The sequence below is a fragment of the Vanellus vanellus genome, assembly GCF_965231255.1.
Source record: "Vanellus vanellus genome assembly, chromosome: 3".
Lineage (NCBI taxonomy): Eukaryota > Metazoa > Chordata > Aves > Charadriiformes > Charadriidae > Vanellus > Vanellus vanellus.
Window position 1 is genome coordinate 48088111 of NC_138907.1, and position 15576 is coordinate 48103686.

The following is a 15576-nucleotide window of genomic DNA, read 5'->3' on the forward strand; positions in this document are numbered from 1 at the left end:
GAGTCACTAAAGAGGCATATCCAAGGTAGTTTTGATGAAAAACTGGGTGTAGGGAGGGGTGTTGGTAGATTAAATTTAAAAAAAAAAAACAGCAAACTATTGTGAAGAATTGTTTTCCTTCTGTCAGTGGAGTTCAGGCTCTATCTTGCTGACGTGCTGGGCAGAGTGGCTGCTCTGCTGGTTAATAACCCAATTCTTCCTTAATGAGCTGGGCTGCCTGGCAGCACTGCATCTCTCGCATCGCCTCATGATATGAGACACCCCCTGCCACCACTGCTCCCTCTATCCTTTTGGGGACAGTGGGGGCAAAGTGCTCTAGCCTGAGAAAAATCTCTTTCAGCCCGTTTCCTGGGAAGGAAACCAGACGTGAGGTCCCCAGACTATAGTTCTTATGAGGCACTAGAAGCATGTCCAGATACGTTTCTGTTTATGTATTTCAGCCAAACGATATTTCAGCCAAATGATTTGTCTAACTGAGTAACGACATTTTGTTATATCGTTTTTACTGCCTTTTGTTCCAAGGAAGGGAACGGACCCTCTTCCTAAGGAATATTGACTTCCCTGCGAGGAGAGGGAGGTTGTCACGCTGCCCATGAACAGACTGATGGGGTAGGGTAGAGTTACACTAATCTGTACCCAGTTCCTCTTACAGTGCCACCCGTCCCATTACTGCAGCTGGAGAAGTGTTGCACCAGAAACAACAGTGTGACATTGGCCTGGAGGATGCCACCTTTGAGCCACAACCCGGTGGAGGGTTATATCTTGGAACTTGATGATGGAGATGGTGGCCAATTCCGAGTGAGAATTTCATTCAGCATTTATTTGTGTTTCTTTGTATATGAGTTTCCTCAGGATATGGATTTGTGTCTGTCTGAGGGTGGGGAGAGGGGGTAGGGAAGATATGGGTTGTCAAAACATCCCTGCATACATCATGTGGATGTAGAAAGCCCCAGGTGCAGATGCTGCTTATTAGAAGGACCCCCAGCTTGGGGAGGAAGTTTTGTTGAGGTTATTCCCAGGGCTCTGGCAAAGAGGGCCTTGCTGAAGTGGAAGGTGGAATTTCAAGTCACTACGACATCTACTGCGTGGTAGAATTTGGAGAATCTCCTCCCCCCCCGCTCCCCGAAAATCCCATACTAACCTAAATGAGCTGAAAGTGGTTACTTCCACAAACCAGAGATTTCTTTGAAGCCCTCACTCTCATCTGTCCATAGCAGCCCATTTCAACAGCTGAGATTCTTGGTCCAGAAGTGCAATGCAATTTTTCCTGGTTTTCTGAGTAAAAATGGGATCCTGCATAAAAATACGGGATTTCTAATTCTTTTCTCTGGGAGTAGATGAGACCAGGCTGGTGGAAGCTTTCTGCAGTCATTCTGCAATGGGGTTGGTAAGTACAGGAAGGCATCCTGAGTGCTGTCCTTCCAGACCTTCAGGGTGATACCACAACTGCTTCCTCCTGCCCGCAGGTGCAGGCTACTTCTAGGCACCCTTCCTCTCCCGCCACATCCTGCTAAAAAAAAACCCAAACCACAGAATTAATTCATTCAGCTTCTGCCAGCCACATCCTGCTGGAAGCTGTGTCCCTTCCTCCTTAGGCAGGCTTCATGCTCCTGTTGCTCCATGACCAGGCTGGCCCAGCCTAAGGGCTAGTGCCTTGAAAGCATCTGGAGACCATTGTGGAGCACAGCTGCTGTCTTCACAAATGGGAAATTTTGCCAAAAACACGTGATGGCATTTCTTTGGGAGCTGCAAACTGGCTTCCCACTGGAAACCTAAAGGTTTCTCAAGCTGAAAATGTCCTGGCTCTGGTCCATGTAAGGAACTGCTTTCCTGTGCCAAACTGCTACACCCATAGCCAGCAAAGGCACCTGGTTTGGATGCCCTTCAATAGAAGACACAGCAATATTGGCAGGGCATTTTGAAGAGGGCACTGTGTTTCTGGAAGGTCTCCTCAGTTGCTTGGTCCAAGTGTCATTTCACATGGGTTTGAAGAGGGTGGTCTCCGCTACTGAAAGCGTGAAAAGGTACCTTTGTAGGTAGGTAGGTAAGAGTGTTATTAGCGCGTGATGAATGAAGAGTTAGGAACAAGGTGTTATGAACTCCAGTCTCTTGGATAAAACTTTTCAAGAGCTATTCACATCTAAATAAATACTTGTGAATAAACAAGATTTCAGGCTGCTGTGTATCCAAGCCCATTTGTATGGGGGATTTGTAACTGGCAAAGGTTTTAGGATTGCCAGCACTGCCAGGTCAGGATTTTGGATTGAAAAATATACAAAACCATCTCAGTCCTTAAAAATCTAGGGTGACAACTTCTAAGGGGAACACTTTGCTTGCTGTGTTAGAAACACCCTCAGTTTTACCCATTGAAAGATAAACTGCGGGATTCTCAGCAATGCCATTTCAATAAGTTTGCTGACCCATTTCTTGATGGGTTATATATCTGAAAGTAGTGACACTGACTGCACCTTATCAGTATTCAATGGATTTAAAGAATGTTTTTTGTCACCCATCATAGCAGAGAGCATCAACCTGAGTAAACACAAATGGCGAACGGCGGTAAAAATATGAAATGGATTAGAAAATGTGAGAGTTGTCCTACAAATACAACTTTTTTGCACAGGCAGCATATGTTATAACATGGAGATAAATTAAGCTATTCTATTAAAACTCTTCTTTCTCTCCGTGAAAGATGACCAGCTAACTCAGGACCCAAAAGATTTTGTTATATGTAGCAGCCACCATGGTAGCAAAGTGGACAAACGCATGGCCTGCTGTAAACTTCAGTAACCCCTTTCTTATTCATCACATATTAATTTATTTTAGGTTCATATCAAAGATCCTTAATCAACAGGACTACTCTTAAGCATATACTTAAGTGTCTTAACTGAACTGGGCCTTGACTGGTCTGCTTAGTCACAGCCTTAAGCTCTTTATGCCCTTTGCTACCATAAATCAATGGATTTCACAGAATTGGAGAAGTCGGAGGTGGAAAGGAACTATGGCTTTCAACCCACTGCCAAGACAGGATTTTTTTCTTTTCTGTCATTTTCTGTTGCTTTTTTCCGTTTTCCAACAAACGAGGTTTCTAGGCTTCTTTCAGTTCATCATAGACCGTATAATCTGACTGATCCTCTTCATTAGTCTGCCTAGATGTTCCTTTTCCTGAAATATTTCACATTACATAAGTGCTTGCTGTTTAATAAATCTTTGCAGACTTTTATGATGTCTCTGTTGTCTAGTTGCTGTTTCATATGTGATGCATGGGATCCTAATCTTTAGGAGATCAGTTCCTTCTGGCTCTGTGTTTGCAGGTTTCAAAATTATATTTTAACACAGGCATGAGACAATCTTTCCAACAGAATAAAACTGTGCTTACTTGTTTTTTTTTGTTCTCCCCCTCCCCCCTTTTTTGGTCCTACATAACTATAAAAATGGTCATGGTAGGTCAGACACTGGGACTGCTATCCAAAACAGTGTTTTGGAGTAGATGTTTAGGAAAAGAGGATAAAAATTGAGATCTTTCTGGGTTGCCCTTTATTGCTGTACCCTTCCAGCTTCATCTTCACCTTAGTGTCTCCACTGCTAACCATCCTCAATGTCTCCTCTGGTGTGGCTGTTCATGTTATAAGAGCATAACTTCTACATCCTGGGAAGCAACGAGAAGCTGTTCACTTGTGGCTTATATTTAGAAGTCTTGACATGTGATCACAAGGCACAGGGAAATAGTTAAACCGTGTCCCTCTTTCTCTTCTCTCTTTTCTTTTTTTTTTTTGTGGAATGTTTAGGAAGTATATGTTGGCAAGGAGACTCTCTGCACCATCGATGGCCTTCATTTCAACAGTACTTATAATGCAAGAGTCAAAGCTTTCAACTCATCGGGAGTTGGTCCTTACAGCAAGACAGTTATTTTACAGACATCGGATGGTGAGTTGGGCTTTTTCCAGTTTTTGAGTAAGTGAAAAGCTGCAGGTCGCAGTGGCAGGACACTTCCATCTGTTTATACCCACTAATATCTTTAGCACTTACTGGCATGGAGATTTTGGATCATCTGAGCAGAGAGGCCGGGCACTGAGCATGCACAGGGACTGAGCTCTCCTCCTAGCACTTTGGGGGATTTTCCATTATCAGCAACACTTCAGGTTTCAAAACATGCAATTTTATTTGGCTGTAGAAGTCTCGGATCTAAGATTCTTATTTGCTTTAGTATACAGAAGCAGTTATGCAACACAGGGTATTTTTGTGACATTCTGTCTCCACTTCTCCATATATCTTTGGAAATTGCCTTTTTCTTCACTCCTGCTTCAGTTTCGCAGCAAGGTTTGATAATACAGAGATGGGAATTCACGCTTGTTCCTCTGTAATTATACTTGACATCCATACGGGCATTACAAGAAGCTCATCTTCATTAATGATACTGTAATGAATCAAGAAGTGCATGCTGTTATCACTTCCACTTTTATGCTGTGTTGCCAAAATAGGCCAGTATAAAATATTTATATTTTAAGAGCTTTTTCTGTTGGGTTTTCTTTTCCCCGTTTCTTTCCCCTTTGATAAACTAGTGAAGTCAGTCCTAACCAGCATGGATGCAGTGGAACTCCGTTTCCATTAGAGGTGATCCTGAACCCATTCACCTTTGTGAGCAGTTTCCATATCACGGAGAAGCCTTTGTCTCCTCGATGACATTTTTGTTACCGTGTGAGAACAGAAAGTCACTGCCCTTAGCAGCTTAAGTTCAGAGGAGCAAGCACAGATAATATAAGGCACTTCTGAGCTGAGAAACAGCAGGGTACCAGCACAAAGCAATCTTGTGTAGCTGCCTACGGTAACGAGGAAAGATGGTCTTTATTACCTGAAAGTGCAGAAGGGTCTTTAGGAAGGCAGAATCTCATTCTCCTAATTGAAGTGAAGCAGACAACACTTGAACGCAGCCCATTCTGCCACAATCCTGTTTTTCCTTTTCCCCTTCCACAGTGGCGTGGTTCACCTTCGACCCCTCCTCGGCTCACAGAGACATAGTGCTGTCGAATGACAACCAGACTGCCACCTGCAACAGCTATGATGACCGGGTTGTTCTTGGCACAGCAGCCTTCTCCAAGGGCGTGCATTACTGGGAACTGCATGTGGACCGGTATGACAACCATCCGGATCCAGCCTTTGGCATTGCGAGGATTAACGTCGTCAAGGACATGATGCTAGGCAAGGACGACAAGGCGTGGGCCATGTACGTTGACAACAACCGCAGCTGGTTCATGCATTGCAATTCTCACACCAATCGGTAAGCGCCTCCTGCATGCTCTTCTCATTACTCATCCTTTTTTCTGCTTTGCACCAGGAGTCTCAGCAAGCCATCTAGTCCATCTCCCTGCTAAACGCAGTTATTCTATTCTTTCTAAAAATATCATCAGTGACAGTGATTGCACCTTAGCAATCTGTGTTGGTGTTTGTTATCCTCACCATTAGCATTTTTTTCCTGAGATCTAGCCTAAATCTCCCCTGCTGTGAGTTAAGCCCTTTATTGCTCGGCGCACCCGTGGCACCAGCAGACAGGAGCACAGCGCACTGGGATGCAGGAGTTCTCTGTCAGTGCTGGAGGAGTGCAGGGAGAAAGGTGGTTGAGTCTCTTCCTTAGGAGGAGTCGTGGCTGCAGGGTTGCACAGTAATTAGGCAAAACACTGGTGATCACCTGTTCAAAATGCAGGTGTTTATTGCCGGTCCTGAAAGCTGATTAAAGATAATGCTGTAGGTCCCACCTATGGTGATCTGGACACAAGGGACTGTTTGGCAGTGAGGGCCGTGACAGCATCCATCCAACTGAGCCGTTGTACTGAAGAGCTTTGAACAGTGTCTCAACCAGTACAAGCAATTTACACAAAGGAGGATTTCAGAATGCCCCTGAGACATCATTACCAAACCCCTCTTTCTTCCACCACTTAGAGGCTCTCTGTGCTCTGTGCAACAGAGCGGTGGGGAGACATCTTCTAGCTGAAGCTACCTCCAGGGCCAAATCATACAGAGACAACGTGTATCAGCGTAGATCCAGCGTTGTGCTGATGTGACTGCACGGCTTTCAGCCCTCATGATAGTTACCTCTGCCTAATGCTGGCTGTGTTCTCCTTGACATGGTGCTGGGCTGTGTAGGGGAGCTACACGGGGTCAGCTTTGCTTGAAGCTCCCTGGGGTATCACCAGAGCAGAACCGCACTGCTCTCTCTCCGTGTACCACGAGAGGGTCAGGCCCCAGCCGAAGGTCAGCTGAGTATTATGGGAACTGAGACCTTTGAGAAGATCTCAGCTGAGGAGTGTGATTCAGGATGCTAAGTCCCTTACTTATTTTGGAAAATGGTATGTTTGTATACGTACTCTATCATGGTGGGAGACCGATGTACAAATAAAGTGACTGAGCAAGGATACACAGCAGGTCTGTGGCAGGGCGGGAATCAATTTCCATCTAGTTTTCTCCTGACTGTTCCAGCAGGTCTTCCACGCTCACTAGCTCAGCTGTTGTTTCTGTTGTACCAAATGAGTAAAAGAAAGGCTTGCAGTGATTTTTAAAATGCTCAAATGCTGATATTATCTCCTTGAAGAGATACGTTCATGCCAACATTCATTGTATCCTAAAGCTGGTTGTAATGTCTCCTGTTGAATAATCATTTATACTCTAAAGCATACTTGTATTTTAAATAAGTATACCGTGATTGCTGGGATTTTTTGTTTGAAGCATAGTTTGATTTCACAGTTCATTACAGACAGGTGGAAGAACCTTGTAGCTGGATCCAAAGCTATCTGAAGTCAATTGGAATATTTTCATTGGCTCCAAAGGCCTTAAATGATGTCCTAAGTCAATACAGAATAAAATAACATCAATGTAACAAATATACCAAAAAGTTCTCTGTCCCTTTAATATCTTGATTCGATTTAGGGCGGAAGTAATGTTAAGCTGTATTAATTTTAATGCTCTGTGAAACAGCTTATGTTTTCTGGAAAAAAGCTGGCAACCATTCTGTGTGCTACTGTCCCAGAAACCTATTTTATGGATTTGGTCCTCGACATGCTCCTCCCGGCAAGCAACGGACGAGCGAAGCAAAACCTTTTTTTCTGGGAAGCACAATGGAAAACACTTCGAATTTCCAATCATCCTGCTTAAACAGGAGAACGAAGTGCTTTCTGTTGATGACAGTTTCCCAGTTTTTACTAGATAAAGCACAAAGGCTTTGCCGGCACATCCAAGGCACAGATAGACCCGCGGAATAGCCATTCAAGTGAAGTACGCTCGCGAAGGGCATGCAGTCTTATGAAATCACGTGCGCTTCAATGAAATTAGGTCTAGGCATTATATTTTTAACCATGACAGTCAAGTAGGTCAGTTTTTTAACTCATTAGTTGTAATAGTCTTGTTTTTCCCCACCGGAGACATGGGCGTGATGGCACGGTGGCACAGGCCAAAGGAAATCTATTGACAGCTTTTAGCCTCTCAGATGTTACTGTAATGGAGGCTATGTCTTAGTAATTATTTCATCCTTCCTAATCTTCACGAGAACAAATTAGGGGAATAAATAAATTACTAGCTTCAAGGACAAGTTGAAGTGGAGCTTGAAAGACCTATTCATGGGACCTGTCACGTTTAGAGCGGTTTCTTGTTCTTCTCACTCACAGAATGCAAAATTGGACCTGCCTACATCCTTAAAAACTAGCATGACTTCCATAATGCTGGAAGAAGAGGCAGGAACAGGAGACTCTCATGCTCTCAAAAACAGAGGGGACTTTTGACAACAGGTTGAACAAACATCGGTTAAGAAAACACTTTAGGGTAGGGATATAGCTTTGTGAGATACCTTTCAGCCTCATTATTCCTGGAAATAATCAGTTCACACCAGAGATGTTACATGCCCATGGCTGAGAGGCACTGGCATTCATTGCAATAGATCCGTTCCTTGGCAAAGTTCCCCAGAGCAGGAGTTCCTGGTGCTAAAGGCGATACTCTAGCCTCTCCACGGTTAAGTAGAGAAAGAGACGGAAATTGCACTGCAATATTTTGTACTGAAAGACAGTGGGAAGTCAAAATCTAGAGAATTTGGAGTGTAGTCTTAAAGCCCCCTGCAATCAGGAGACTCTCTTCACTGACTTCAGAGATTTCAAAACCAGGTTTTCATCACACAAAAAATGTTATAATTGACTGAAAAATACTGTGCTTGACAATAGACAGGGTGAAGTTGTTAACTTATTGTAAAACTCATGATTAAAATACTGTTAATGGATAGTTAAACTAATTCTTCAGTTTCTTAAAGTGGTCATAAATTGCTTTTTCAATAATAGTGGAACTTATTGCTCTTCTTAATTCCTCAAGCCAATCCTTGCAGTCCTACTCCGCACATTGTCCAAGCTGCTGCTGAAAGCATCTCAGAATAAGAGCCTCCGCTGCCACAGGCAGTGGCATTTTTCATGGTAGCCAAATTCCCCTAACCGTACTCTGACCTTCCAGGCTTCCGCACAGCAATCCCACACTCAGAACTTACCGTTGCACCCAGAAATAACAATGTTCAGGACTGTGAGAAAAGAGGTGTGAAGATTGGGATTTACTTGGAATAATGAAAGAGTGGTGTATATGTTCAAAAATGTATTGTCATTTAATGAATGCTAAGTATATATTGAAGAAATATTGTAAAAAACAGTTGTATTTTCCTTTTACCTGGCCTGCAGATTATTAGAGGCTACGGTATAACTGTCATTAAGTAGTTTAGAAAATGCATTACAGTAAAGCAACAGCTTTTTTACATGTTGCCACAGAAGCGGAGCAGGAGGGAGCAACATCAGTTTGAGTCTCTTGAGCTAGCTGGGGTTTTTTATTGCAGCTAAGGCTTTTATTAGAGAAATTGTCTTGTAGTACTGTCTAAATGACGTACAGAAGAGTGAGGACATACCTTGCATAAGTTTGCTCATGGAACTTTGACCTCTCCTCCTAGAGGAAGTGACCATGACAGTGGTCCAAAAAGCACTGGATTCCTTGACGTACAGTTCCCAAGGAAATCATGGGATGCTCAGAAAGAGCAGCTCTTCAGCCTCAGAAAAAGTCCTGCCTCCCTGGTAGCAGCCCAGCAAATTGTCCCCTGCTTGCTTTCGCCCTGGCTTCGTCCTGCCAGAGCTGGTTGCTCACTGTGGGGAGGTGGCAGCCGAGGAACGAGGCAACCTACCTAACAACGTCCTGCAAGACTTGGGGCAGCAGGGAAGGGAGAAGGTCCCCATCCCTCTGCTCTGGAGAGGTCGCAGCTGGGTCCTGCACTCGCCTCGGCTGGGCTCTGCAAGCAGCATCTATGTCCTCTTCAGCTGGGCTGTCCCCAGGGGCCGCAGAGGAGTCACTCAATGTCACTGCGCAGCACATAGCTAATTAGCCCACAAGAAGCAAATCAGCGTATCATATAGGAAAGAGCAGAATAATCTCAAAAAGGCAAAGTTGCTGTTTCTGTTTCCCTAAGAGAATCGATGTCATTTAAAAGAATGTCATAAAATCTATTTTAAAACACTGCAGGATATAAAACGTGGTGCCCTACAATCAAAGCTGTTCCTAAACAGAGGAACAAAATAACATATTCTATTTGCAAATAGCTCTAGATCATAGTACTGTTGCTTCCCACAATCACATCATGAGTTTTATGATTGAGTGCTTTTAATAAAAACAGTCTAGATTCTGAGATACTGAGGATAGGTGAGCATCTGAACTTTTGTTGGAAAATAATTTACTTTATGGCTTTGGACAAGAGCTCAAAGAGAAGCCTATTAATGCCTATAGGACCAGAAAGCAAATAAAAGGAACCTGAGAACTGTGTAGTTTGAAATCTAACACATCTGAAAGCCCAATTCATGATTCTCAGCTATACTATTATTGTTTGAAGAGCTTTAAATGGAAAAGTCAGAATAATATCCTATACTATTATGCCACAGATAAAACTCCCTTTACCTTCAGAGGAAATGCCATGTGCCACTAAAGGAAAACAGTTTATGACACCTAGTGGACAAGGTGAAAATTTCTTAACCTGCACTGTATTCTTCTTAATCGTATTTTGATCCCTCGCCCCCTGCTCCCCTTTTTTTTTTTTTTGATGTTTTGCCTACCTATTGTGATAAATTTTATGTTAAAATTATATTAACTCTGTGAATTTTATGTGCCTGAGGGGGTGCGTGGGACAAAAGACAGCTGCTTCCTTTCCTACTGTAAATTATTTGAAATCTGATTTACCCTGAACAAATTGTGTCAGGCTGTAAATCCATCGCAGACCCCCCCCGATATTAGCAGAGTAGCAGTGCCTGTGGCCAATCTGCATATCTAGTAGATTTTTTTTTTGCTCAGTGCTCTTTATAGTAACGCTGGGTTTGACTAACCCTCCTATCAAAGTGCATTAATGTCAAATCGCTGGAGCGTGTAATGGCTGGCTGAGTCTGTCCTGGCAAGCTCTGATACCGTGGTAGCTCTCAGCAGCTGCTCCTGACACAACCAATTATCGCTGGTATTGATAACCGTGCCTGCACGCTTGAAACGGCTCCCAGTCCTATAGCTGGGCACCTTGTCAGTCAGGGAGCTACGCTTACCCCTAACCAGCCCCACCTTCCCTTGCTCCCCAAACCCAGTATCCTCCCAGTACCCTCTGCCGGCTCCCTGGTCTCTGGAAAGCTGGGTCCCCTCGGGGGATGCCAAGGTGAGTGCTCAAACTGGAAGTCTGAGTGTTGAGCTGTTAGCAGGCATAATGGTTAGAAATGAACGCCGAGGAAACCAGCTTTCTGCTTTTTCATTCCCTGCTGTGCATCACTCCACTATCGCAGGGATGCTCTGAGGAGCCGAGTTTCCTGGACTCCTGTCCCGCACGCTCAGTGCTGACCTGACCTGCTCACCTCCCCGTCTCTCGTCAGCCGAGGGGACCTGTTTGCTCTGGACCCCATTTTCAACTCTTAGATTGCAGCTGGAGGATGGATGGACCTAATTTCTCTTTAGCATCCCCCCATTAAGCTCCCGTAAATGTGGAACATATGCTTCGGATAGAGGCGTGGGTCAGTCATTGCCAAATGCTGCAGGGATAATAATTTAACTATGCTGCTCCGCTCTCCCTTTGCTTAGCAAGACCGCTTTGTCCTAGAGAGCGCAGCGGCGGTGCAGCACTCTGCCTTCACCAACAGCGTAGTCCCTTTCTACCTTAGGACCGAAGGAGGAGTTTCTAAAGGTGCCACCGTTGGTGTTCTCCTGGATCTGAACAAGCACAACCTGACCTTTTACATAAATGGGCAGCAGCAAGGGCCTCCTGCGTTTGAAAACGTCGAGGGTGTCTTCATGCCTGCGCTGAGCCTCAATCGAAACGTCCAGGTAAGTCTTCTGCAGTTCAGTCCCACTTACTGGTCTCATCTAAAGGAGAATGCGTGCTACTGGCCGTTGCTCCTGGGGCTGATAACGTCATCCATGGGTAGTCAGTATGGACAGGGGCTCATTCCTTCTCAGACTGGTGTCTGGGCTACTAACACTTTTTTTGGAAAACCGCATTTGACCTTCTGCCTTGCCTCACAGATGTGAGGCGTAATGCTGTAAAAACAAATACAAGTAACTGCACACGATAATTCCTCCGCTTTGCTGCAACGCTCCACTTGGAAAGCAGTGGTGGTAAAGCTGCCTCTGGCCGTTTGAATAAAAAACATGGGTATCCTAATTCCTCTTAGATCTTAGGTTTGGAGATTATTAATGTCATCAAGAGACAGAAATGAGAGCAGCACAGTGGTAAGGAGAGCAAAGACAAGGTAGGTCAGAGAATTAGCGCAGCAGAAGATTCAGTCAGCACATCATTCCTGCTCCTTCTGAATTTTGGAGATTGCTCTCGGTTCTCAAGAGGATCTCCTCTTGGAGAAACCTTCTTTAATAATAATGCATTAATGCAATAATAATGCATTTTGACTTCAAGACCGCCGCACATGGCTAGAAAGAGGACATAGTGTAAGGGAGAACCTATGGAAACACCCAGGAGTCTGAGGACTGAAGGAGGTCAGGTTAGGTCAGGCAGGACGAATGCAGCCAGGGTGGAGCACTCATCATTTAAAACACCCAAACTGAAACCAGAAAGCTCGCACGGCCTTATCGGTACGTGAACATTTAGCATTTGTTACCCACAGCATCCAAATCTTTCAAGAAAGTTTCATAGCTTCATTGTATTTGATGCACCAACATGGAAGGCACAGGCACTTCTCTGGGCACCTCACTGCTATAATCAACACAGATTTTTACTCACAACCTACATTCAGTTTTAGGTACCCGCACCCTTTAAGTACCTGACTTACATTTCTCACTACAACCGAGTTAAGGCAGAGTGCGGCCAACAAGGGGGCAGGGGAACTCTGAGACTAAGCTTGTGTTTGCTGTTGAATGGTGCTCTGGTGTGTCTGTGTGGGAACCCCGACCTCGTAGAGATGTCAGGTAATAGAAGGAGCACTAAAATGCCCTGTGCTGTGTCCTGCCAGGACAGCAAAGATAAGAGGATTTTCTTGTATTTAGTACGTGGGCTCCGCTGTGTAATGCTTGTCTTGAAGTACTCGGGGTCCCTCACACAAAGGCGCCACCCACCTTGTGTCTAGCAAGCAGCACTGCTAGAGACCTACAACTGGTGGCTGGATTGGGGGAGAGACACAGACACTTGGCTTCTAGATCCCAAGGTGTTCAGGAGGGAAGGGGGAAGGACACCTTTTTATTTCAGGGGCTGGGTATCATCTCCATTATATTCTTGACGACTGAAACCTGGACCTGAAGTCCCACAGCCCTTCCCGTCATCTACTTGCTCTTGGCCTTCATGAACGCTTTCTGCTGAGGATGTCTCAGTTTTGAATCTATGTGTTATTTCTTCTTTGTGCAGGTGACCTTGCAAACGGGACTGGAGGTGCCACAATGTGTAAAACAGCCCAAGTTGCCCAACAACTAATGAAGCCCCTGCCCGACCCCGTGCTGGATTCTGTAAGCTTTCTCAGTGTGATTTGGCACTTTTCAGTAAGTCAGCAAAAAAAGCATTCTCTTCCCTGACTTAAAGCATTGCACGGCACGTTGCTCACCGAATAATCCACGGGTTACAGCTAGCCCGCTCAACTTTTAATTTAACAGCCATAGCAAGCACACCCACTGAACTGGCACTCAGTTGCAGACGGGTACCTGAACATATCTGCACTGCATTGCATACATATGTACACACATATGCACACACACAGACACACGTGTACATTTATAAAGCAAAAAGGTTAAATGAGTGTATTTTCTCTCTCATGGCTGGATTTGTGCTTAGAAGATATTACGGATGCTGGAAAAGAATGGGTAAGACTAAAACTGAGGGACAATGGCTGTTGGAGCCATTTACCAGTGAGTGAACTGGATTCCCTTGCCACCTGAAGTCCTTAAATCAAGAAAGCCGATGTTTTGACAGCTGAAGTGGAGGCTGCATGCTCAAGAATTCCTGGTTGCCCATTACATTCAGGGGCTCAAATGGCCATTAATTATTCCTTCTGGCTCTAGACTGCAGTAAGCTACGGGATAATGTCCCCCTAGAATTCAGGGGTAGAACTTATTATCTTCAACGAGAGTAAGATTGGTTTCCAAACACTGCTATGTTAATAGTTGTGCTGTTTTAACTAACACCACGATACATGCAGAATTCAGATACGAAAAGTTGAGAGAAAAATATCCATGATACATTTTAGTGATTGTTATTTTGGTGTGATTGTGGAGACTAGCATACAGAAGATCTGCTTGTGATTATCAGCACAACTCTTGAAAAACGGTGCAGGGGAGATCCCTTAGAATTGAACTGATAAGAGATTTATTTAAATACAGCACATGCACACGTAAAGAAATGCTGCTTTCCAGCCTTGATCCTGATAAGCCCTAGGCAGCTGTAGTTCCAATGTAGCTTTGAGATCAGAAGCCTTAATTTTCTACTAGATTAGTGTGAGCTAATTAACGTCTTGATCCTAACGAAGCACTTGAGCGAGAGGCATTCATAGCATTAATGTGAGATCTGTCCCTAAGAATTTTTCTGGATTGACAGATAAACCTTTTGCAAGACTTACCTGTGTCTGGCATCTCCCATGAAACAAGCAGCCATTTCAGGTGCTGCCCATGACAACCCGAGTCTGACTGATGGGGAACTTCTCCCACAGCCATGGCACCGTCACCTGCGTCCTGTTGTCAGAAAACACATTAATTTGTGCGTGTGCTTCATTTCCCCTGAACGCAGTTAACTTATGCAAGCGTGTGCGTGTGTATAGCGGCAATGCGTAAGGACAAGATGCAGCAGACTCTGCGAGCCCACGACATCTCAGACTCCGTCACTCTAATCCTATGTAAGTGTGGTGCTATCAAACAAGAAAAGCATAAACTCTTAAACCCCATCGATGTACTATTTCCTTTTTTTGAATCCTGCTGCTTATACACATTTTCCTCTCCAAGCATACGCACACGCATACGCATATTGTTACCAGATGTGTAATTATTAAACCTGAAAAGAAATATTCTGACCAAGATCCAGCTTACTGCCTTGCATTAAACCACAGCCACAGGACAAACAGCCCAGGCCCGCCTTCGGGCAGCCTGCCGGCCCCCAGGCAACCTGCCGCAGGTCCGCTCCTGGTCTCTGGCCGGAGCCCATCACTCAGGCGGCGCTGAGCCACGGCAAGGCGTCCCTGTGGCAGAGTGGCCGCCAGGATCCTCCCCGGGGTCATCCCACCTCGCAGCCCTTGTGGGGAGGGGGAGGCAGCCCAGAACGAGACAGTCCCAGGCTATTGCACAGACAAAAAGCAGCCTGCTGTCACGCTGCCTGTAACCAACCAAGCATCCTATAGCCCACCTCGCCTGCAGAACAGCCGCGCACCTCCAGTGATGTCAAAACTGAAACAGGAAACAAAACCAACAACGGGAAAAAAAAAAAATAACGTAAGTGTTTAAGTGGGAAAACGATGGTACTTTCTTCAAAGTCTGGAACGGATTGTATTAGTAAGCTTGCAGACGTTGCAATAACTGTGCTATGCTCATTTCAGTTTCTTAAAGAGTAGCAGAAACCAACTGTGTTATAATTTTTGGTTTCATTTAATACCCTATGAACTCATGCAGGATTTTCTAATTAGTGGGTCTGTTTTAACCTACCTCAGCTAGAATGCTACCAGACCCCAGATTTCCTCGAGTGCTCATTGTAAAGTTGTCCTCTACAAACCTAACAGTTGTAATTACAGCATTGGCTTTGAGTATTGCCGGTCAGAGCAGTGTATGGGAATACTGTACATAAGTTGCACATTGTTTTTTATATTGGGAAACATCCTGTGATAATTTTAATACAGAAGGCGCTCCACTTTCACTTTTCCTATTAAAAACAAAAGGACATTGTTTGTTTTGAGACTGAACCTTTGTCTTTACTCCCGACTTCTGTGAAGGAAACTCAAATGAATTTATATCTTTCCAATCTTCAACCATTGCCAAATGTTTAAAATTAATTCTGTATGGGTTTTAGAAATGTTTGCGGTATTCAGTTTTGGTTTTCATAGTTGCTTTGGTATCAATTCCTGGTGTGTTATA

At 44.5% G+C, this 15576-nt stretch overlaps 1 protein-coding gene across 2 annotated transcripts in view; it reads left to right on the forward strand.

Annotated features, from left to right (window-relative positions):
• TRIM67 (tripartite motif containing 67) overlaps positions 1-12943 on the forward strand; it is a gene marked incomplete at both ends in the record, with an annotated part of 36578 nt that extends 23635 nt beyond the window's left edge. The window contains 5 exons of one of the 2 annotated variants that reach the window (XM_082480508.1): positions 653-798; positions 3789-3927; positions 4975-5278; positions 11187-11349; positions 12878-12943. In XM_082480508.1, the coding sequence (XP_082336634.1) occupies positions 653-798; positions 3789-3927; positions 4975-5278; positions 11187-11349; positions 12878-12943 (818 nt within the window). Of the gene's footprint in view, positions 1-640; positions 799-3788; positions 3928-4974; positions 5279-11186; positions 11350-12877 lie in introns of both variants that reach the window. The other variant, XM_082480507.1, reaches the window with a different exon arrangement.
• Between the last annotated feature and the right edge of the window lie 2633 nt (positions 12944-15576).